At 38.3% G+C, this 26480-nt stretch overlaps 1 protein-coding gene across 7 annotated transcripts in view; it reads right to left on the bottom strand.

Moving 5' to 3' along the window:
* ADAM23 (ADAM metallopeptidase domain 23) overlaps positions 1 to 26480 on the bottom strand; it is a 186340-nt gene that overhangs the window by 109035 nt on the left and 50825 nt on the right. For all 7 annotated transcript variants that reach the window (XM_075180208.1, XM_075180210.1, XM_075180209.1 and 4 more), the window contains exon 3: positions 24069 to 24145. In XM_075180208.1, the coding sequence (XP_075036309.1) occupies positions 24069 to 24145 (77 nt within the window). The remainder of the gene's footprint in view (positions 1 to 24068; positions 24146 to 26480) is intronic.

Here is a 26480-nt window from a genome sequence, read left to right as displayed (position 1 = left end):
GAGGAAGGGTCTGATACAAGCGGTGCTAGGCAGCTGGAAGCCAAAGGATTGGGCAAGAGATTGAATGAGAGGGGTGAAGTAGAGGGAGGAGTCAAGAATGTATGCAGGCAATGGAGATAGTGGTGTTGTCAACAGTGTTGCGTATCTTAAGCAACTCAAAATATTGGGAAACTATCCAGCAGCATCATGATATGTATTGCGATGGAGCTGTAGTGAAAATATGCATATCATCATCATCAACTAAAATTTGCACAAGTTAATGGCCCCACCAGGGGCATAGTTCCACACACTTAAGTAACGAGTATCTAACTGTTATACATTACCCTGATCTCCCCCACAAACAGCTGATTGTCCCTGGGGGTGGTGGTACATTTTCCCTAGCGAATTCTGCCCTTTACTGACCAGGATGAGACTGGAGCACATTTTGACAGGTAAACCCAATGCTTTGGGTCTACCAATTATAGTGTTGCATGGCCTGGTGCTGAAAGGTACTTTTGTGGGAGGTTCCCACGTCCATCACTCCAACCCAATGCATTACCAGTAATCAACTGAGGCCATAAGCACTGGTGCTGGTTACTGTTTTAGGGCACATTTTTATAAACATCATATAAACCTTGTTTAATTTAACAACCCCACTACTTGGTAACATAATGAACATGTCCACCTTTTCTCCCTCACCAGATCCACATAATAAATAAACCACTGCTCCACTCACCGAAAACCAATTAAATCACATCCTTATTGCTGAAAATGTATTTAGTAGGCGAAGTTCTAAAGGAAAATCTAATCTAGAACAGCTGTCTTCCTTTTATAATGATTGAAAAGCAACTTTATGTTACAAACATGTCCTTGAACTTTTCAACCTCAGGAAACAAATCATCAGGTCATCCTCTTTACCTTGAGGAACATAAATTCATTATAACTATTATTATCCTTTATTTATAAAGCACCAGCAAATAATGGCAACTGTGACTGTCCTTCACGATTTATATTAACTGAACCTCCTTCATCTTCTGATTTTGGAGAAGGCTTTTGAGCTGCATTCTTGTGGCAATTTGTCCGTCCGCGTACTTATGTGCCAGGTATTTTTATTTGAACTCATACTCCCTTGTGGCAATAGAACCAGGACACTTGTTCCACATGTCTGCAAAAGTTGGGGCAGCAGCTGCTGTCACCAATTAGGCTGTGGAGATCATCAAAGGGGGAACAGAAGTGACAACAACAATGACAGTTGAACTTTCTGGGTTCAGCAGTTGAATTGAGGTGATGTTCAAGTAGATCTTCAAAACAACCCTGTCCTTGTTGTAAAGACATTCCTCAGTACTACTCTACAAATTCCCATGCCTTCACACAATTTTAATGGTATTACATTTGTGAGAATGCGATTATGCTCTAGGTAGGGCACTGCAGCCATCTCTAGCTGCCCTCCGGAAACATTGAAACCTAAACTCTTTACCACTATCAAACTGGCAAAATACCTACTACCACTTTCTGAGAAAGAGTACATGTGACACAAAATGCATAGAGGTGGATAATAAGGATTGCCACAACTTCTGGAAAAAAGGCCAATATTAGAAGCAGATGCGATTAAATTCAGATATATGCCTTGATTATCCTCCAAAATTGTAAGTTAATTACTTATTTTTTAATATGAATGTTCTTAAATTATTACAACATTAAGATTCCATATTTCAGGATCAAAACCTTTTACCGAAATTGAGGGCTGAGAGAGATTGTATTGTTTCTATGTGAAATAAAACCACTATTTAAGGTTAGTGTACACATTTCTATACATAATATATTCACTTAAACACAGAGTACACAATGTACTATGAATGTTCCTACAGAAAGAGAAAAACACTTTTGAAGTATCCCATCTTTGAATATGCCAAGTGAGCACAATACGGTCTACTGGGAACCTATAACGGAGTTGCATCACAAGAAAAGGAACATCACAATACCAGACACAAACAACTACATTAAAAATATTATGCGGATGAGAAACTTTATTCATTATTGAAGAGCAAGCATTTGGAGACTATTTGATGAATTCCTATTGTATGGTCTTTTTTCCTTTAATCTAAAGTACAACCATTTTTAATTGCTATCCTAAGACATTGAAACAGGGTCATAACTAGAGCTGTTTGAGAGGGGCAACCACCCAGACGCAAAGTTGGAGGGGGCGCAGTATAATGATTTTTAGGTTTATTTAATTAAAGTTGAGGACTAGGGGGCATCATTCCTCTTTATTGCCCAGGGAGCTAAAATTTCTAGTTACGGCTGTGCATTGAGAACTAAAAGTTTTACCAATATCAGACTGATTTAATACTTTATGCTGCTGCGGTATTTGCTATGTCTTTGTGCATGGCTTTGTGGACAGATGACAATCGTGGAGCAAATGTGTACTCTGTCTGGTTATTACTATTTTTTTTCCTGATAGCAGTAAATTTTGCCTATTTTATTAATTGACAATATCTCCGATAGCAACTATTTTGTTTTGCACACATAACTGCTTCTAGTATCAATGACATATTATTTATGTTTTGTTTAAAGAAAAAAGTATAAATTTTAATGGTTTTAAATAGACATCAAGTGAGCTACTGTATATTTGTTCCTTTTGTATTTCTGTTACAGTGTCATAGTTATTTGAGGTACAAATACACACTAGTTTCATTGGAAATATTTTGCACTAAACAACCTGAAAATCAAAATGAAAAAACAACCAATAGGGCGCTAGGGGACTTCCTTAGGGTGCTTCAGCAACCACAGCTACAATAATAAGCAGATACGGTTACTGCTACAAAAGGTCAAAATTGAGAATAAAAAACAGACAAATAACCCAGCATGCATGATTATTTTAAATTGCTTTAAATTGTTTTACATTAAATAAATACAATAGATTTTATTTTACTCATACTTTATTCATTTTAACCAGTGCTCTTCTGTTTTTTATTCTCATTTTTAACCTGAAAATCTACTAACACAAAGCGCACCAGTTGCTCGTCATCTCTCAGTTCTCAGCCTACCTGCCTATCTGCTTGCTTCACTCCGGTTACGCCCTACTTACCTATTCTAGAGAGATTGCACATTGGTGACAGCCATTTGGCTGCTAGCTAAAGGTAAGGTACCGCATCCAAAGTCATGCAAAAATCTTTGTGTGCAATGAATGTAAAATGGGTAAGAGCCCATTGTGACTGTTACAAATACAACTGACCAAGACTATGGGCCGGATACCATGAGGCACAATAAGTGGATACAGAAAGACCTGAAACACTCCTGGGTAGATTGGGATTCAATCTAACACTTCAACCTATCCCATTATATTGATTCCTTCCGACCACTATTAGCGATTAAACTAAAAACAATTAACACAAGTGTTGTACATTATAGACTCCCTTGAGACTAAACCTAGCGATTAGATGGCTATGTGTGATGTACGTTCAATTTACACTTACATAGGTCATCAAATAGGATGCTACGATGTTAGTTTTTGGGGGAATCATGCACTCTTAATGTGTTAAAGGAAGATAGTTTAAGAAAGGAAATTACCTTTATTTTAACATACAACTACTTCTGGTTTGAAGGGAGTTTTTAGAGTTTTTATCGACCAGTTTCGCCAACCTCTTTATGTCCAAATGAAGAGGATACAATTTGGTATAATAATTCCTTTAGAAATTAACTGATTAAAAGGTATTTGTATATTGACAATGTTTTAATCATATGGGGAAGAACAAGAAAGTCCTTTTTGTGAAATATGTGAATTCATATCAAATAAACCTGGAGTTTACATCCAAAATCAGTAACAACATCTGGATCTTGAGATTTTTATTGGAAATAGGACCATATGCAACCAGGCATAGCATAATAATTACATTCCAGCCGCAAGCAATCATTATGAAAAATGGCTAAGGACCATTTCAGTGGGACAACTCAAGAGAATAAGAAGGCATTGTTCAGATCCAAATCCCTATATAGAGCAAGGTGGAGTCTTAATGAATAGATTCCAAGAAAGGCACTATGAAATGACAAGTATAAACAATCCTTTGTGGATAATAAGGAATTAGATAGGAAAACAGTTCTCTTCAAATTCGTCTAAAGCAGAAAAGCAGAAATTGTTACGAAGTTACATTCTGTACAAAAGTTAACAATGTGAACAAGACTTTGCTAATTGAGAGGAAGGCATATTTCGATTTTTTTTTTTTATAAAGTTATGAAAACCAAGACCTGCCATGAATTTATTTTCAACTGAAATAAATGGAAATTTTAATTAATCAGAAAATCAGATGTGAGACACAGGGGTATTGTATTTACTGAAGTGCTCATGCATTCCTAATACATTGGATGAAAAGCAAGAAAATTAAAGACCAGGATATATGAACATTTTCAAAACAAAAAAAATATAAAAAATGGACTTCTAACATAAGGGAATTTAATTCCCTGTGATGTGCTGCCGGAATGGTTCATTAAGGCACTCTGCGGAGATGCACCTTTGTCTATCTTTCCTTAGAAGCGCACAAAAGAACCCAGCAATACTTCAGATACATAGTACTCAGAACTGAGAGCATTGGAGCCTTGCACAGAATTTAATTCCCCCCATAGTGTACCATTTCACTATTTTAAAAGCACTCAAAATCCACTATACTTGATTGTTATAGGTGTTAGTAACACAGATACATTTTGGACAGGAATAGACTTTAAGAAGCATATCTCATAAGATAAACTGAGATGGATTTTTAATATGGGAGTTCTCCAAGGAGCCTGAATATTGAATTTGAATTCTGCTCTGTTTTAGGAGACTAGACTGTTATTGTCTTATTTTAAAGATGTTTTAACAGTATTTAGCACTTCTTCTATCATTATAGGGAATGGCTGTCTAATGGACTTTCATTCTTATTTGGCACCTGGAAAATATTTTTTCACAGATAATGGTTGTATAATATGCTTTTATAATATGTTTTCTTTTTTCCTTTTTTTTTTATCTTCCACAAACTCAGTTTTGTGTCATATTGTTTAAAATTTTCCTATTTATTCCTTTTAAAATTTATATTCTATATTTTCTAACTGTCATTTTGTGATTTTTAATTTCATCTTCTGATGTACCATTAGAACAACATGTATCTGATAAGTTATTATTAGAATCATTTTTTTGTTTAGCAAGAACCCCCAATTAACTTACCAGTATGTTTTTGGACTATGGGAGGAAACCAGAGCACCCAGAGGAAACTCATGGAAACACAGGAAGAACATACAAAGTCCACACATGGGGCCTCACTCATCAAGGAACACAAAGCGATTGTAATATGTGGGTTTTTTGTTTTTTTTTATTAAAGCCCACGTACATTGGGCATACGCACGCCCCTATTCAACAAGGAGTGGATCTGAAGAAATGTCTTTTGCTGAATACATATTCAAGTGCATATGGGCAGTAAAAACTGGACCACATTGTAATTCACCTGCAGACGTACGTTTGTGTACAACATGCATTTGTATTGTCGATTGTCAGTGGAACGCACATGTGTGCAATTCCTTCCTTACACTCATGTATGTATGCTGTTTGTATGATATTGCATGATATGAAAAAAGCATATATGATCATAGTGGGTGAATGGTTGTGCTGCCATATACTGTATGATTATAATGGAATAATGGCTGTGATACCATATTCTGTGTGATTATAACGGCTGTGCTGCCATATACTGTGGGAGGGAAGGAAATAATTATCACCCAAACTGTACCTCATCATCATCATCATTTATTTATATAGCGCCACTAATTCCACAGTGCTGTACAGAGAACTCACTCACATCAGTCCCTGCCTCATTGGGGCTTACAGTCTAAATTTCCTAACACACACACACACAGACAGACACACACACAGGCTAGGGTCAATTTGATAGCAGCCAATTAACCTACCAGTATGTTTTTGGAATGTGGGAGGAAACCGGAGCACCCGGAGGAAACCCACGCAAACACGGGGAGAACATACAAACTCCTCACAGATAAAGCCATGGTCGGGAATTGAACTCATGACCGCAGTGCTGTAAGGCAGAAGTGCTAACCACTTAGCCACCGTGCTTATCACACTAGTAGGGAACAAGCTACTATACTTTTTATCCTTGATAAATCACAGACTTCATTATATAGAAAATGTGCTGCAGTTAATGCCTACTCAAAAAGGGACAAATATATTTCTTATTCAGTTATGTTACAAATGTGCCTTCATTATGGTACAAATATACATTAGTACACATTTTCTTTACAAAAATAAAACCACACACACAAAGTTTTTGCAAGCAAATAACGTTTTATAAACTCAAATTTTACATTACATTTAAATAACCAAATCAAAATCAAATTTCAGACTAAAATAGTATCTCTTCAATAGCTTGATATTTTGTTTTTAACATTTTTTGGGGTATTTTTGGATGTTTTTGATTAATACATGTGCTGGTGATATTTCTTCAGCACCTTGGGGGGATTTTATTTTTTAAAATGTGCAAAATTATCACTTTTTAAAATATATCTTAGCTCTATGGGTGTACTTTGTTGCACGCTAAGCAGAGTTAAGAGGTGGTATATTAACCGAAACTCTCTGAAAGAATTATGTTATGCTGAAGAAAGTTGTAGCCAGAGGAAGGCATTTTGGAGGCACATACAGATATATTTGGGGAGGGGGGGTGGCAGATTGCTTGGCAACAAGCAATCTGCCACAGGTGTCTGACATCATGACATCATCATTAAGACCATAATGTAAGACACCTGTGGAATGGAAATCTTTGCCTAGCCCTAGCCCCACATTTAGGAAAGGAAGGCTTTACGAGGACTACACTTTTATGCTGCAAAGAATTAAGCCCTGGACTGATCCTCCGCTAGTGAGGAACAGGATTGGTCAGGGAGAGGGGAAAACGATTGGTTGGGGAGTGGGGAAAGTACTGACTCCACCTAGGGCTTCTCCTGGGCCTCCTTCTGGTCCTCTTCCTGATCTTAGGACTATTCCCCTGTCCTCTAATGTTGCCGGCGCAGGTTGCGGAGCAGGTGTTCTGTTGGAATAAATATGACATACTAGTCTATTTATAAATGTTATCTTTGTCTCACACATACATAAATACATACAGATAATGCTAGGCAGCTATGTGAAAAATGCAATACCACACATGGACCATCATTGGCCAAATAAATACACCTCTACACCACTTGCATATGTTTATATTAATAACATACTGATTCTGAAACATTAATATTAAATTGCAGGGATTGTACTTTGTCCAATGAAGATTAATGCAAGCCATATTGTTTTGTAATGGGCTAGATATAGCATTAATCTTATCATGAAAAAAAAAAGTTTATTAATTGTGAACTTACACCTTCTAATATCTCTCCTTAATTTCGCAAGGAGCTGCGGTTGTCTCTTGTGTAGGTCACTCCACCATTGCTGTAGTTGTATGACTGTGTACCTACAGAGTATTAATATCTTTGCAGTCCTGTTGGCTGCAATTTTCACCTTGTTACTGGTTGAACGAGGAGAAGAGCCGAGTATTTGGTCCATGGTCATAGTCAAAGCATGGAGCTCAAGCCTGATAAAGGTAGCAGCCCACATGTTTGGAAGTGAATGAGGCCACGTGTGGGCTTCGGCACGTCAGTCGCGGATCCATTCTATACCATATCTAAAATGGCTGATTTTTATATGTTATCAATCTCAATAATCAACCGCATACAGGCAATTAGGAATGACTAGCCTCTCACACACAAGTAATCGCAGGAGAACACATCTATATATATGCTACATATCAGCTCTAGAGGCTTTCATTCAGCCCTACCAATTTCAGTCTGCTCTCCATTCTATTTAATTGGTGAGTTAAAGGACATATGTGGGACAGTGTACAGACCATGAAATGTTTTTTTAGTAATTACTTTCTTTTCCCTGTTTAGAATCCTACAGTTTCATTTAAAAAAAACTGTAAAAATCTATAACACCAGTTATTTCAGTCTGCCTTCCATTATATTTGATTGGTGAATGTTTCACACAGGTGGCAAGACTTTAAGCATCACCTGCAGAACAAACTCAGAGACCACCACAGGCATGCTAGGGGGACAAGCGATGGTCCCTCCAGAAGTCTTGAACTTCCGTACCCTAGAGACCATGGCATTGGCCTGCATCGGCGATCAGTTGGTCAGGGTGTGGGGCGGATTGACACCAGAGATAGCCCCCCTTAACACATCACTATCACCCACAGGTTAATTGCAGAGCACAAAACATGCATAAAGAATTTCAATGACTAATGTTTTGTTTAAAAAAATATAAACACAGCCAACAACAATCATTTCCCCCCCGCAAAAAAGTATATAATCCGATCTTTAGCACTTGTCAATTTGAATGCAAACAAAACTCCTAAATCCTTTGCAGTTATACTGCAACCTAGCCATCTTATTGTAGAGTCAGGGCATGGTTTTCAAGATTACTAAGTGTTTTCAGAGAAGATCACTTAGAGATTTCAAATGGATGCCTAGCTTAAATTCCACTCAAGACATAGATTTACTTTAAGCATTACATTTGAAGGTAAGCCCAAGAGTTACTTACATGTAAAGTATGATGAACTAACATATTGTTTATAGCCAGATTAGTCTTGGCAATGTGGGGGACTAGAATCAAAGTCATCCACCTCCTCCCCAGCAGCCTCAGCCTCTTCCACCCCTGGAATCCCACTTCTGATAGTGATGTTATGGAATACCACACTCAGAGCAATTATCTTGCATGCAATATTTGATGCATACATAAGAGTTCCACCAGACTGGTCAAGGCAGTTGAATCTGGCCTTTAAAAGGCCAAAAGTCTGCTTAATAACCTATCTGGTGGACGTATGCACCAAATTGTATGCAGCTTCTTGCTCCATGTGTGTATTTAAAATGGGAGTGAGGAGCCAAGGGCAGAAAGGGTACGCGTTGTCTCCTATAAAGAGTAACAAGAAGAAATAAACAACAAAAATATGACTAATGAGTAACTAAACATACAAACAATGAAGGGAGATATTTTAAGAGGATATAGCACTATTGTAATGCTACAATATTTTACAATTGATTCTACAAGTACATCATAATACAAAGGGTGTTAATATTTTACAATGTACTGTATACCAATGTATTTAGGACAACAAAGGGCTACTTGCAAATGATGATGTGATAGAAATCAGAGCTGAATAGCCATGTGTCATCATATGGCCTTGCACCTCCTTGCCTCTGTTGCAATCTACGCCACTTAACTGATTGCAAGGGATCAAAGGAGTCATGGATGCTCACCAGCCATCTAGCAACCAGGTATCAAATCTGGAGTGATGCATTACATCTAGCCTGGACATTGATTCGATTTGAATAAATGAAAGCATTTCCACCCGACGGGACCAAGAATACATGTTTACCATCTACTGTCCCTATAATGCGTGGAAAGCTGGCTATGGTGCCAAACTGTTGCTTTATGGGCTCAAGGGAATCGAGTGTCAGATGGATGCAGTGTCTTATGCGTGACAGGAAAGCCCTTAGCACAATCTTCTGCACACGACTGAAGGTGGCCTGGTACAATGCTGGCGCGACCTCCACTGTGGTCTGGAAAGATCCAGATACACAGAAGTACAATACCGCCAAGAGTTTGATCAGTGGTGGTTTTGCTGTCGGGATGTTGCGCAAAGGCTCTGGGTCACTCTGCACAATGCGCAGGGTGACCATGATGACATGAGGTGGTAACCGATAGTGATGGACCACCTCAGCATCAGACATTTCAAAGAGGTTGACATATGGCCTGAAGACACGCTACCTGGGCGGGCGACTGTGTACCAGTTGCTAGTTTCGGAGGGCGCAACGCCAGTGGTTCTCCAGATTCTTGGCTTCCACCATGCCCATGCCTGCCTATATGTGAGAAAGATGGATGGAAAAATAAATAAAAAAATTATCTAATGCCTTGCAGATAATAAACTCTATATATATACTTACAACAAGCATGGATCTATTAATGTTCATCACCAAGTTTCTGTAAAACAGTCAAAAAATCTATAAAAGTAAGCATGACATGAATTTTATGAAACATGACAACTGCATTAAATTATAAAAAAAAAAAACACATTACAAATGTATGCTACTACATAGGCAGACTTTTAAAAGCTTTTAAAGCAGACAACCGTAATGCATATCTATGCAAGCGTGTAGGAACTTTACAACACGCAAATAACATTTTAAAACAGACAGGCATTGATAATGTATGATATTAGTACGCTAAAAATGTATGAAAATGATTTGAAAGGCAGAGGCAATTCAAACATTCGCACAAGTATGCAGTGCTTGTAAAATATAAAAGAATGCACTTAGCTATTTGGTAAAATAATTCTTTAATATGATGTAATAGTAATTCACTGTCAGCAAAAAAGCACAAACAGTTTACGAAATGGCACCATAGTAATCTCCTTCTGCCGGTCTTATATAGTGTTGTATAATGAGATGAGTCTGTGCAGGTGAAGAGTGAATTCTCCCATTAGTTGAGGAATGGTGTGTTTGGCCATCACTTTCATTCTTGAGTAATACTTGACCTTGAGCAGGTGCAAAGTTTAACTCTGAAAAACAGCGTATGTCTGCGTGTGCTGGAGCTTGAATTGCACATGTCTGCCGGGGAACGCCATTACTGTACATCATCATCATCATCATCTATTTATTTATATAGCATCACTAATTCTGCAGCGCTGTACAGAGAACTCATTCACATCAGTCACTGGCCCATTTGTTCTTACTGTTTATACTGCAATTCAAAATACAATTATTACAGCATATTCTGTTGTTTTGAAAACTTTATTAAAAACACATTAATTGAAATTAAAAAAAAGTGTCTGTGTGTTTCACTAATTTATACACTTTCTGTATAATAACTTGGCACCAGTGGCATAACACAAAATCTCCATAGTAAAATTTGGGGGTCCAGTAGCAAGTGTCAATCCAAGTCATTAGCACCTATCCTTCCCTTCTGATCATAGGCGGAGGCCAGCTCATGATCAGTGATGCCCCTTTTGGGCTTTCAGTACTGGAGACTGAGGTAGTTGAGCCCATTTTTGCTTGAATCCCACTTTCCCTCAATCTATAATAATAATTCCTGGCTCATGGGTGAAAGTATTGTGCACAACAAAGTGAATAGGACTTTTTTTGCACCCATCCTGTACTTACTATGAGGAAATAACAAAAAGGTGAAGAATTGAACAGGACCCTAAGGGGCATATTCAATTCCGATCCCGATTCGCGGGATCGCGCCGGAACGGCCGCGAACGTAATCCACGGTACCGCAATAACGTGGATTTTCGTTCGCAGCCCATAGGGCTGCGTACGAAAATCCGCGTTATTGCGATACCGTATTACCGGCAGTTGTGCGATCGGATCGGAATTGAATATGCCCCTAAAAGTTCATGACAATTATAATTGTAATCATGTGGACTGAATTAGTTCATTAATGTTGAAAATGCCCCTAGGACACGATAATTAAATCTGCCCAAATTATAAGCTAAATTAACATAATTCCTATTCCTTCAATGTCTTTGACTTCATGGCAATCATTTGCAAAATTACTTGTTGCTCATTATGGGGATGATACAGTGTTGGCTGCAAAATGGTAATTTTTTTTTTTTAAAAAAGCACAGAAAACAACTGTATTTCCATATTTCCATATGCCAAGACGTACACATTTCGAGATGCGTCCACCTTTGCACTAGAAGCATATGTGAGTATTTGAACCTACCCTCTAGCAGATGCAGAGTATACTAAAAGGCATATATGCATGGTCTGTATGAGCCGTATTTGCATGAATGGACCTTTTCTATAGTTGCCCGATGTTAAAACGCCTCTTACCTCCCAGTCCTGTCAGATAGGTGTAATTGCCAGAATTGAGCAAGTCTGCATAAACGCGTATGACTGCGCCCACTTTCTGGGAATGCACAGAGCAATGTCACGCAAGATACACTATGCAAACTGGCGTAGCTTCCACTCTGCATCAGCCTATATGATTGTAGCAGCTTGACTGTAAACTTTCATATATGCTATTGTAAGATATTGTGATGTTAATTGAGCAACATAGATCCACTTAGATGAAAAATGTGGACAGTGTTGCACGATAGCTTTGACACTTTGTTGACTTCATATATGCATTTTTAATAACAGTGCTATATTACCTTCATGCACTACATTAGTACATAGCCTCATTAATTTGTTATGAAAATAACAATTTATAAAGTAAGGCTGCATCATTAAATTTCCCTTCAGCACTTTCTCTGTCCATATGGGACTTTTATAATCTGCTGAACAAGTAATCCCAAATGCTATAAGAAAATATTAACCTCTTCACTATCAGTGTCTTCAAAAAGATACATAATTTCATTAATTTGTGTCCCCCTGTGGCCATGAAAATGGTTAATGTGAAATGAGATCTTGATTTTTTTTCCTGTATTTTAAAGAGTAGTGGGGAACATCTGGAGAAATTAATCTCTGATCTCTGCCTCGGTGTTGGTATCTTTGCCCCATGGACTTGAACAAGCTAGATTTATTGCTTTGCAACACAGCAAAACACTAATGTTGTTACCCTGGCAGTGTGGAGATGCACCTGCTTCCACCATCTGTGTGACCTGATGGTACAGGGCTCATATACCCAGCATGGCTGACCTTCATATTTCATCAAGTAAGTGTGTCAGGTGAGGAGACACAGCTTTGTTCATCTGGAAAATAGAGCCATCTGAAATTGTTATTATTAAAAGCAACTTGCTATCCATTTCCTCTACCATATATGTAATCATTATTTAAAGGAGAAAGTAAATACTGTAGCCCAGCAGCAAACACATTTTTTAGTGGTGATATTTTTCAATTTTGCTTCAATTTTTGTTCAATTACTACAAGTTTTTCCCACTTGTTATTACTATTGTAACACTTCTCAGTACATACATCAATATCATTAAAGCCTAAATTCTTTGAGAATTTTTTTAGCACAGTAATCCCCAAACATTTTGAAGCTGTGTCATCATCATCATCATTTATTTATATAGCGCCACTGATTCTGCAGCGCTGTACAGAGAACTCATTCACATCAGTCCCTGCCCCATTGGAGCTTACAATCTAAATTCCCTAACATACACACACACAGACAGAGAGGTAAAGAGATACTAGGGTCAATTTTGATAGAAGCCAATTAACCTACTAGTATGTTTTTGGAGTGTGGGAGGAAACCGGAGCACCCGGAGGAAACCCACGCAAACAAGGGGAGAACATACAAACTCCACACAGATAAGGCCGTGGTCGGGAATTGAACTCACAACCCCAGTGCTGTGAGGCAGAAGTGCTAACCACTTAGCTAAGAATTCCTTATATTTTGTACTACATTTTAATCATGACAGCTAATTTGTTTTATTTATAATGAAAACAGAGTTCACAAATTGTACCCACGGTACAAGTGGCCACTGCATAGCTTATAGGCCTGTTAAACCTGGTGGTCAGTGTGGAAATTTAGATGTGGTGGTATGGAAAATTTAATGGAAATGTAAGTGAATGGAACATGATAATTTTACAGTGGAGGCAGTCGGACAAGTAACGGTATGGCATGTCCCCGTATACACCAGCACTTGCACTGGTTATACCCAAGATCTACAACACTTCCTTGCCGGTATTGGGATGATCAAATGTTTCCTGATACAAAGTTATCATGTATTGAATAAAAATTGCATCATTAAGAGACTTTGATTGACTATACTTTTTAAGAAGGGTAGGGAATTATGTATTTTTTTTAAAGAAACAGTCATCATTAGATTAAATGATGTCTGCCTCTGAGCTTGTCCATCTGTTCAACCCTTAGGAGAGTGCATATTTAGGAGAGTGCTATTTGTAGTTTTATCCAATTGTCATCTCCAATAATCTGACAGAATATCCTGACTCTAATATATGGCCTTGAGGTGTATTGAATCCTCAATTACGGTATATATCTTCAATCCCCCAAACATCACACACTGATATACTTTATTCTTTTATGAAGCATAATGGAGTTTAACACATCTTTGGGATCAATACAATGTGGCAGGAAGATACTGTAAGGCATACACAACCGGCTCTATTAAACTGTCAGAGAAGGAGACTGGTGTCTTTGTATTTTAAAATCCTCATGGAAATCATTTACAGGACATCATTTCTGCAACATCATGAATTAATTGTGCTCTAAGAGTTTCTTCACCTATAATGGATGCTGAGATCAAAGAAATTTGATCAGCCAATATATTTTGCAGGTTATGTAAAATTAGCCATTTGCTACCGCTTAATAAGCTGCAGTTAATGCCTAGCAGACTGCAGAATTCATAACATTTTGCTATTAATTTTATGTAGTTGAGGAGAGTAATTTACAAGCAAAATCTCCACAAAATGCATTTTGTGATGTCATGCTTTTTGTAACCATAGCATCACCTGACAGTAACCATTGTAAATTAGTAGAGAAGTTTTGTTTTCTATGGTTGATGTGTTGTTTTGTGCAGATTGGGGCTACTCCTAGATAGTAAGCTAGTAAAGAGTAGGTGTAAGGTTAAATGCTGTGATCATTAAAATAATGATCTTGTACACTTGTGATTTTGCACAAGTTAATGTAAAATCATCAAATGAAAAAGTGTGACACTTCCAAAAATGCAAACCAATATCCTATTATTTTTCTGAATGATATAATACATAAATGAGTGTCAAATGAACTGAATATCAGGAGAAAAAATGAAGCATTAAAATGAATGAAAAGGGGTCTAGGTGTGATATTCACACTGTAATTTGTAAACCCTCTGCAATCAGCAGGCTGATCTTGGACTATCGGACAGGCTGAATGCATTGCATAAGAATCAGGAAGAATAGAATTGAAATACTTTAAAAATAAGTAAGTCATTAGATGCACTCTGCTAGAGGGCTTAGTGAATGAAGAAGAGGTGCAAGGTAGACTATTTAATTAGCACAACCTAGCATTAAGCTTCAAAATAAATCAAATATAAAGAGACAGAATTGCAAGAACTGCAGACTGCTCTTTCGGCTCCCAGCATGGCTTACAAGTCAATATTTTTAACTTTATTTTATTGAATCTGCACTTCTGCTGTTGGTAGGGGAGTATGTGTGTCAGGGCACCCATGCCTGCCAGCATAAAAAATATGTGATTCATTTTAATTATTAATAAAGGTTTTTCTGCTTGGTCACAGCGGAGTTGTATTAAGAGACACAATGGTCATATTTACAGCCAGGTCCTTGGCGCCGACGTACATAATATTCTATTTGCATTAGTTAAGGCTAACTATGGTTAAAGTGCAACACCAGTACAGACCATATAGGAAGCTTAGGAAAACCTTAGGAATACATAGGAAATCTTGCAGGAGCGCTATGTAGTGAAGTCATTGTGCGGCACTTATGTAAGTGAAATATAAAAGTCGTCCATAGAGACCACATCTGTGCTTAAGAGGGGGCAGAGAATGGGGGCAAAGACATTAGAAGCAGTCAGTGGGAGGAGGCAATCAGAGGAGACAAAGGGTTTATACAAGGGGAGGAGACAAGAAGAACACATAATGGGGGTAATTTAGAGATAGACGCATCTGACTCCAAAATGTACATGTGAAATTATAATATTATATTAGATAAGGATTAGATAACTACACAGGCGAACCGCAATGTATGAATGGGGACTGTATTATTAACTGTATTAACTGAATGACAAGGAGGATGTCTGGAGATATTAATGAATTACCAGAGAAGGGTTCCTGATTTGAGTCAAAAATTAGTTACATTGTAACACAATAACTGTTACAATTTCTGGTGGATTAGAATTACACCTAATTAATATCAGTAAGAATATAGTTATTATTATTATAGGTTATTATACCTCCTATGTCTAAATGGAGTAATGAATACAACTATTAACAAAGTTAGAGATTTAAAAATTTGCTTATCAATGTCTACCCCCAATAGGAAATTTTCAAGAGATATCCCCAAGAGAGATATATATGTCACTTATCATATGTGATATGTACATCAATGTCTCCTTACAATGCAGTCTGTTAATATGAGATCAATTGATTGTATAAACAATAAATACCAGGAAACAATACTGGATAATATAGAATTTCCCTTTTAAAAAAAAAAAGATCTAATAAAGATTATAATTTTTAAATAAAATGCAATCACAGAATGCTCCAATCAAAGCACATTTTCCCCCTTTTTTTCTTCTTTTTACATGCATGCTGGGACATGTATTATACCACAGACAAAAATAATTCTTAACTCTTTATTTTACTTACCGTAATTATCCCACACTCTAGTACTATCATCACTGAAATATACACATTTTGCGTACTATGCAAAATGTGTTACGATATATATACCGTACTGAATAGCAAGTATATTACTTATTTTAAACTGACGCAATTTACGCTTACATTTTAAGAGTAAATTGCGTCCAACTGTACACGAGTCCCCTCCTTGAGGAAGATTTGTGCAAAATCTAAAGCTGTACAGAATGGTTCACTTACTTTTATCAAGATTTATATGTACACTGAGCAATTTATTTTGAGTGATTTTTAAAGTAACTACATTTGTAAATCAATGTGGATGTGCACTGCTAAATAAATGTATGCATGTAACCAGACTGGATCGGGATGTATTTTATCTTGAATATCATTGCTACTACTCACCATTTTCTGAAGCCATTTCCTGTTCATCATCATCATCATCATCATCAGCTACTTATATAGCGCCACTAATTCTGCAGCGCTGTACAGAGAACTGACTCACATCGGTCCCTGCCCCCATTGGAGCTTACAGTCTAAAATCCCTAACATACACACACACAAATACTAGGGTCAATTTGATAGCAGCCAATTAACCTACTAGCATGTTTTTGGAATGTGGGAGGAAACCAGAGCACCTGGAGGAAACCCACATAAACACGGGGAGAACATATGGCCACACAGATATGGCCATAGTCAGGAATCAAACTCATGACCCCAGTGCTGTGAAGCAGAATTGCTAACCACTAAGCCACTGTGCTGCCCAGCATAATAAGCTTGACCCTTTTCCAAAGCGTAAGTGGTAGCTTTACCACTCCATTATTTAAGATCAGCAAAATTTTCAGTTTCACTAAAACGAAACTAAACAAAACACAAAAAAAACCAGCACCACTATTCCTGGGATAAATATCCAATTTTGCTGATTCATTTTTACTTAAACTTGCTGAAATAGGAGAGTGGAAGCAGTAGATGCTGAGTTGGCAAAACATTCTTAATCTACAGCAGCGAGCAAGAAGACATACGTTTCTCTAATAAAATTCTTAACTGGTCTGTTTTCAGAATCTGATTCCTGAGTGAAAGCACTTTCACAGGGTAGAACATATGGACCCTTTCTAACCAGAATACTATGCAACAAGAAATTTCTGCAGGAACACACAAGGCTATTCTAGTAAATTACTGGAATATCATTTACTTTATATCAGGTTTAATATGTAGGGACTATAAAATGTAATGTAATATGTTGCCATTCTAAGTTGTAAATAACACCTTGTCTGAAGATACAGAGATATCACATTACTCCATTTGTCTGTTCCTTCCTGTACTATACTCATCAACAGATCTTGTACAATTTAAGGAACTTTCTCCTGGAAACAAACAGGGGTGAATCATTTTGCTATTTTATGAGGTAACTAAAATTGTATCCTATGTATTCCTTAATGTGGTGGCACACTTCCACTTTAGGCTCTGCGGTGATGTCCGGTCTGAAATATTTGCTTTTTTTGTGCAAGCAAAATGAGTGAATATTTCAGTACCATATTAACTGGTAATACACTCCCACGGCACTTTGTGTTTAATGGCATTCCATTATTCTCCATTATGTCTGCGCGTTGGTTCCTTTCATACTACACACAGATATGCTCTATGAATGGTGTCTGCAAGGTCTGGAGAGCATATCCACAGAAGTGTGACAGAAACCAAATATTTATACAGCCTTTTACCTGAAGTTTATACTGTCTACACTATGCAGCATTAACAGAAGGTCCCTGTCACAATTACATGCGTACCTGCTATTGTTGGCACAACTCGGAGGAAGGTGCGGAGTCTAACGTGCCCCTGGTATTCACCAGGAACCCCCGCAAGGAAGTATGGACTTCGCTGCAGGGACACGCAGGTCGCGGTCCTTCCAAGAGTCAACAGCGAGATACAAGGAGGTGTCAGACAGGCCGGGTCAGTAACGTTCTGGTAGTACTCGGTACACAAGGATATCCAGAAGAATGGTGAGACAAGCCGGGTCAGAAACGTTGAGGTAGCGCAGTACAGAGGGAGAATCCAAAAGGGGTGGTCAAAACCGTCCGGGTCAAAGGGTCACAGGCAGCACTGGAATAGTCAGGAACAAAGTAGGATACAGGTACACACACAATATGCTGGAGGCAGGAAGACCTGATACTCTGGCACAGGAGTCAGGGCAGGAAGTGGTTATAAAGCCCAGGGGACCAATAGCAGAGATGGGCGGCAACTAATTAGCGCTACAGCGGTATCCAATAGTGTTCTGTAGAGTCAGCAGCATAATTAGCACTGCTGTGCTAGACCAATAGCGTCCCGTTGCCAACGGGACACGCATGATCGGATGGCCGCGCCCGGCGGCGAGGACTTCTGCCTCTGGTTGCTAAGCAACCAGACGCGCCAGATGATGACGCAGGCAGCCGCCCTGAGGAGGCAGCAGGACGGCGCCTGACAGTCCCTGAGTGCCCTGTGGCATATATACCTGGTCACTGGTCAGAAAGCGTCAGTGTGCCATTACCCTTTCACAAATCAGCAATGTCATTTATTGTAATATTATATGAATAATACAGAGACCAAAATCAACACTTTATTTACTATTATATATATTGTAAAATGAGAAACCACAAATTCAGATTATGGCAAGAAGAAGACTTTCATTTTTAAAATGAATTTCCTACAATTTGCTTCTCCATAAATTCTGCTGCCTCAGACAGTCACCATCATAGCCTGCTTCAGTGCAGTAGTGTCTTGAAATAATACTGGTCTAATTCACAAAATAGAAGAGAGAGGACATGCAGGTACTGATAATAGATCAAGCAAGAAGTCATTGCATAACATAAAGGTATATACTAAAGTAGTAGCAGAAAAAACTGACAGCAAGGTAACAATGAAGTAGTAAGGGCAGGGATAGGAACTCTATTAGGCTCTTCATGCCATTCTGCGCACAACAGATCAGGTTTAGTGTAGGTTAACTTTAACCAATATTTGTATTTTATTACACGGGGCCCTCTGCATCTGCAATGCAGTGGGCTCCATTACCTCCATGGGCCCCAGTGCACGACGCCTGGTGCACCAGTGGTAGTTCTGCCACTGTCTAGGTCAATGTAATTATAATTTATGAACGGCTGAACTCGATGCGGCTGTGTTTTTTTAACATACAAAATAAGCAACTGCAATGCGGTTTTCTGAGTTTACACTATGTATGAATTGCACCAGTATTGCCTGTCCTGCAACCATGATTGGTGGCATAATGAAACTTTAATATGGTTGCATGATGGAACTGTAATATTGTTGAAAGATGGAACTGTAATATGGCTGCATGATGGAACTGTAATATGGTTGCATGATGGAACTGTAATATGGTTGAATGATGGAACTGTAATATTGTTGAAAGATGGAACTGTAATATGGCTGCATGATGGAACTGTACTATGGTTGAATGATGGAACTGTAATATGGTTTAATGATGGAACTGTACTATGGTTGCATGATGGAACAGTACTATGGTTGCATGATGGAACTGTAATATGGTTGAATGATGGAACTGTAATATTGTTGAATGATGGAACTGTAATATTGTTGAAAGATGGAACTGTAATATGGCTGCATGATGGAACTGTAATATGGTTGAATGATGGAACTGTAATATGGTTGCATGATGGAACTGTAATATGGTTGAATGATGGAACTGTAATATTGTTGAAAGATGGAACTGTAATATGGTTGAATGATGGAACTGTAATATGGTTAAATGATGGAACTGTAATATTGTTGAAAGATGGAACTGTAATATGGCTGCATGATGGAACTGTAATATGGTTGAGTGATGGAACTGTAATATGGAGGCTTAATGAAAGCTGCACAGTGGCATAATGGACCTGTAATATATTGGCATGGTGAGAGCTATATAATGGCATAAAGAAACTGTAAAACATGGCATAAAGAAACTGTAATATGGCAGCATGATGGAACTATGATATGACGGCATGACGAAAGCTGTATAATGGCATAATACATCCAAGCCTTACTAGGACTCATTTTCAGCAGGCATGTTACACTTACATGTGCATGTGCTTACTGCACCCAACGTATGCTTACCCTCTCCTGTTCCACCTCTCCACAAATATAAGATACGCACAAATCTATATACATACGCATTTTGGTACATATGGGAAATGTTTATATTTACACCAAGAAAGTTGACTTACTGTACATCCATCTCTGAACCCACAGTGTGGAACTTATCCTATTTAACTTACTGGCAGTGACTTTTTAAGATTACTTTTGGCTAACATGCTCCCACCTCCAGACTGCAGGTTGTGTTATAAACTCTTCACTCAAACTGACATTTTAAATGTTATTTCAACACATGGCTTATTATTTCTATCTATTTTGGTTTTACATGTTTGTAGTTCATACTCAAGCATAGTAATATTATGACCCCTATTCCTTTTTGGTATTTCTCTTACTGTACTTATTTTATCATTGGGCAATTCACAAGACAGGGACTTAAAGTTACTACATTTTACTCTTGAAAAAGATCTTAAAAGCTTAAAAAGGTTGTACACATATCTTATGGTATATAACAGTCGCAGAGAGGCTGTTCTAGAGGGCAGCCTATATTTGATTTGCATTTTCACAAAATTGCTTCTACTGCCGTTCTCCAATTGCTACTGCCATCTCAGGATGGTGATAGCCGGGGGTTCCCACAGGAAAAAATGCTTTACTATTAAAATAAAGCATTTTTCTCTCTTTTTTTTAATATCGTTTGCCTATTTTTTACTATTTCTTTAAAAATAACTTTCTTTTATTTTTTATGGGATTCTGGAACTTGAAGCCCAAGAGTATATTTACTAAACTGTGGGTTTGAAAAAGTGGAGATGTTGCCTATAGCAACCAATCAGATTCTAGTTATCATTTATTTTGTACATTTTACAAAATGACAGCTAGAATCTGATTGGTTGCTATAGGCAACATCTCCACTTTACTAGACCAGCAGTTTAGTAAATATACCCCAAGTCTTGGCCCAGTTCGAGCAAGCTACCTCATGCATACACAGATTAACACCAGACTGACCAGTGTTACCGGGAAGAATTTTCTATCACTGTGATAAGCAGTGATAGAAAATCTTCATTATGCAGGAGTCTTAATAAATGTACCCATTTGGGTTTGAGCAAAAAACACATGTCTCATTTTTTATGTAATGTGCAAACTTGTTTTCCTTTTCTAAAATTCTGGTGTTCCTACATTGCAGAAGAAGCAACGTTCAAGTTCAGCAATATTATACATTTTGGGGCATCCACCACCAGGGCCCCCACCAGGGGGGTACGGCCAGTACTACTGTGAGGGGCCCGGACAGCCTCTCAGTCTGACTGACCATACTTCCCCTTCTTCTATGCAATGCTGCAGCTCCGCCTCCCAGGCTCTGATAGGCTGAGAGCCGGGCACAGAGACATCATCACTGCGCGCCGCGCTCCCAGTGTATCAGTGACCCATAGCTGCAGCATCGCGGAGGAGAAGGTAAGTTAATTAAGTACTCATTTTATATGAGAGGGACAGATTGAAGAGGGGACATTAACTGTGATGGGGGAGAGGGGGACATTCACTGTGATTAGGGAGGAAGAGGGGGACATTCACTGTGATTGGGGAGGGAGAGGGGGACATTCACCGTGATTGGGGAGGGAGAGGGGGACATTCACTGTGATTGGGGAGGGAGAGGGGGACATTCACTGTGATTGGCAGGGTGAGGGGGACATTCACTGTGATTGGGGGGGAGGGGGACATTCACTGTGATTGGGGGAGAGAGACATTCACGGTGATTGAGGGGCAAGAAGAGGGGGCATTTACTGTGATTGGGGGGGGGCATTTACTGTGACTGGGGGGAGAGGGTGACATTTACTTTTGGGGGAGGGGAACATTTACCGTGATGAAGGAGTGGGGGGAATGTACTGTGATGAGGGATAGAGGGCGCATGTATGGTGAAGAGGGAGGAGAGTACATACATGGGGAGGGGGGCCCTGCCAGATTAATTAGTACGGGGCCCCACAGTTTCTCATGGCAGCCCTGCACACCACTACTCTTGAGGTCCTGCTAACTGAATCCATATACATCCTGCCCTTTTTATCTTTGGCTCACTTATGATGTCCTCTGCTGTGTGCTTACATTTTACTCCATGTGGCTTCCAGATAGCTATACAGCCTGGTACTAGGGATTGTATATGACTTTCGGAGTTCTTGACCACGAATATGTTAGCAGTCAGAAATTGCCTTAGTAGCACAAAAAAACTAGAGTGCCTGAAAACTAGAGTGTACCACTTTTTAAAATATATTTTGCAATGCAAATTTACACATTTCAACTAGTTTTAATGAAACTCCTGTGGCTGATTGACCTATGGTTCACTGTCAAGACTAAGATTGGTTTTCATTTTCAATTAGAGCTTGACCTAATATTTGGGATAGTTAACACTAGATCAGGATAGGATACAACTAGCCAGAAAGTCACAGAATTACAGTGAGCTCAGTCAAGATTAGCTAAATATAATTGTGATAATATCTTCAGTAATAAAAAAGGAGGTATAGATTTTACTGAAATAAGTAAATTTAATCACAAAATGTGGAATGAATAACCCATATATAAGGTGCCACAATTAAAAAATGGATGGAATAATGGCTTCTTAATTATGTCTCCTAGATCATAACATGTGTGAGAGGTCCCTGCCTATTATGAGCTGGGAAGCGATCTGAGAATAAGTAGATCTCTAATGGTAATAGGAGATTATGGCACCATAAATGGGAAAGCTTAAACTGTCCAAAACAAAACAGTTATAATGTGAGGATATGATGCCAAATTTCCTGTATTACAGGCGCTATGGCTGAAAAATTACTAGATGGGATCCTCCTAATGATATCACCTAGATCGCAGATATGTGAGAGGTCCCTGCCTGTAGTAAACTGGGGAGCGATCAGAGAGTAAGTGAAATAGCTAAATTGGCAGCGGATGTGAGAGGCAGCAGAGCAGGAACCCCAACGCACATTTTGCTAAGAAGCTTTTTCAAGGCAAGCCGAATGTACAATTTTGACCACTGGATAGGACCTACCCATTTCTGAAGGTCTCTCTCCTAAATCTCACCGAAGCGTGGTTTAAAGTTGTATAGATAGAGGAAATTGTATGTTTGGATATAGATACATACTTTTTATAAGATTTAAAAGGATCACTGAACAACACCACAAACATTTTCAGGTACGAAACATGAAGGTAATAAATATTGTGTAGTGTAAAGCTGACAAGTGTTAAAAAGTATAGCATTATCAGCATTATTGCTCCTGCATATGAGTAAATCAATTAACACAGTGCATTTATGCAAAGCAAATCCACCAAGCTTGCAAAATGACAACCTGCTGCAAAGTAGTGAAGGAAAGCATGGTGGACTTATTTAGTAAAAAGAAAAATCACTCCAGTTATATCATGTATATACTTCGGATCAATAGTTATTGCCTCTGATGTATATGAATGTCAAATTGTGGCTTTACTTGCTCTTTAAGTGTAAGGATTATTATTTTTCAACCAGATCAAGACCATGATTGACTTCTTGTGGGAGAAAAAAATGCTATTTTTGAAATGAGAGGTTACCTTTCATACTAAGATTTTATGGGATGCAAACTGGGCTTACTAATATGTGTAACAGTGGGCCTCCTATCCTGGTGAGCTTTGGCAAATGCCCCTTTCCTATTCATTAAAACTGACTTGTACAAAGATATTAATACTTACTTGTTCAGTGAAAGGTCAAGGATAAACTTGGAACCAAAAGCCTCTATCTGGAAACTGGTTTGGGCAAGATGCACTGTCTGTAAGTAAAACATAAGAAAATATAGTTATTTTTATTTGCATTCATCAAAAATCGTTTGGAGACCTAATGGCAATAATTCCCATGTACCCAAGTAGATTTTATTATCTAGTCCAAGGTGCTAAATAGAGCGTTACAGTTTATTCATGATAATGATAACTTCATATCTTCAAAATTCAATTTTCAGTAATTCAGAATCATATAAATAGTATAATTTAAAGAAATTAAAGAAGTGGGATGAGTACCTCCAATGCAGTGCGTGTCCCCAACATGGGACCGCCACAGTTCTAGCAGTTGGGGGGCGTGAGGGTTGCTGGGGTAAGGTTGGGTCTGGTTCTTTTCAATATTTGTTTTGCAAGAATTTACATATATTTTATATTGCTTTGAAATAGTCTGGGCACTAAAGGCTGTATCCAAATCTGCTCACTGCTTTTTTCTCTGTGATTAATATTCACTTGCTTAAATGTTTCTCCCAAATTATTTTATTACATTGGGAATAAGTAGGGTTAATTGGTTTGCACATTCATTAATAAAGATTAATAACAAGGATTTCAGGATTTCAGGGGGTCGAGACATGCAAGATGGCAGCATTTTGAACCTGCTCCGACTTGGCTTCAACATACATGGGGCTTGGCCTTTCAATAACACTGATTTGAGGAATCTAGCTCCCCTCCAACACTGCAGATGGAACACTGGAGGTACCCCAGCCCTTGCCTTATCTCTTTGGATGACTTGTATTACTATACAAGTTTACAAGACAATTCCAACTAATTCCCTTATTGCAGATATATTTATTATTTTTAGAGTTGGTATCAGGGAACACATTATACAACACAACCCAGTCACCTCTTAATTTACCAGAGAGATAAACTGGTGACTGTTACATCTAGGAATATAAATTGAATTATTATGCTGTATAGTGTTTTTTCCATATCTTTCTTTTTCCTATATTTTAGTTTATTTTTTAAAGTCCATATATTGCATTACTGAGTGACCACCATTTAAACAAATATTTAATCCCTTAATTACTCTCAGGGAGACAATAGAAATTCCTTACTTGGTGGCTTAACTGACTCATATGTGTTTGCTGATGACAACTCATAAAGAGTTAGAGAAACTCATAACTTAACATAATAGGTGATGGACAAATTCCTTACTAAGTCTGTTGCAACAAGAACAAAAAGCAGATTTTGCCAAAATGGGAAAACATAGACATCAATCTTTTCAAAATGTAACTTCAGACAAACCCTTTAATCCTCACTGATGAGCCACAAACAGCCTCAACAGCCAACGAGATATCTTTGATTGTATTACCACTGACTGACATAAAACTAGAGTCACTGCAAGTTTCATTTGATACAGCCCTTGATAAAATGTCAGCGAACACCGCAGGCATCACCACTGTGGAGCAAAGGACCAGTGATGCAGAGGTGTTGGTCCTGACATTACAGAACACTGTGGATAAACAGGCTAAAACTATTCAGCAGTTAACTGACAAGATAGATGATTTAAATAACAGACACAGCAGGAACAACCTGTGCTTAAAAGGAATCCCAGAAAGTATTAATGATCCACAACTCTTTCAGGATCTGATGATATCATCTCTACAACTCCAGGATAAGGTGGAAATTCTACAAATTGAAAGGGCCGAGTTCCTGGACTGAAAATACTGATGGGATAGAAGAGAATGCAGCAATTAAGTGTTGAGGGGAACAGAGATCTTGTGACATGAGAAGTGCTGGCTACACAAAAGAGAAAATAATTTTCCATAGTATGTGAGAATCATTAAAGCAGCAGAAGATTGACAAAACATAGATGCTGCGCATGCGCAGCAGTTCAGCTTCGGCCATCATTGGCTGCGTTAGTGAAGCAGCTCTCAGGATTCATTGCGGAACGCAAGACGTGTGGGCAGACTTCAAAGGTAAGTATGAAGCACACTATATATTGGGGCACAACTATGGGGCATGATATTAATTGGGGGCGCAACTATGTGGCATGATATTAATTGGGGGCGCAACTATGTGGCATAATACAAATTGGGGGCACTACTGTGTCATAATTTGAACTGGGGCACTACTGTATGGCATAACGTTTATTTGTTGGTCCCATTAATATTAACATTATGCTATTAACATCATAAAGTAAGCCACAATTAAATTATATATAGAGAGCACACCTGGGCTTGACTAGATTTTAGCTGCACACTGATAGAAAAAGTTTGCGAACCCCTGCTTTACACAAATGTCATGAAACAGTAATTATTTATGTTATGTCTGGAATTCTCTGGTCTACACCCCAGAGTTTAAAATTAAGATTACTTATTTGGTAAGAAAAAA

This window comes from Mixophyes fleayi, chromosome 7 (genome assembly GCF_038048845.1).
Source record: "Mixophyes fleayi isolate aMixFle1 chromosome 7, aMixFle1.hap1, whole genome shotgun sequence".
Taxonomy (NCBI): domain Eukaryota; kingdom Metazoa; phylum Chordata; class Amphibia; order Anura; family Limnodynastidae; genus Mixophyes; species Mixophyes fleayi.
This window is presented reverse-complemented; position numbering and strand designations above follow the sequence as displayed.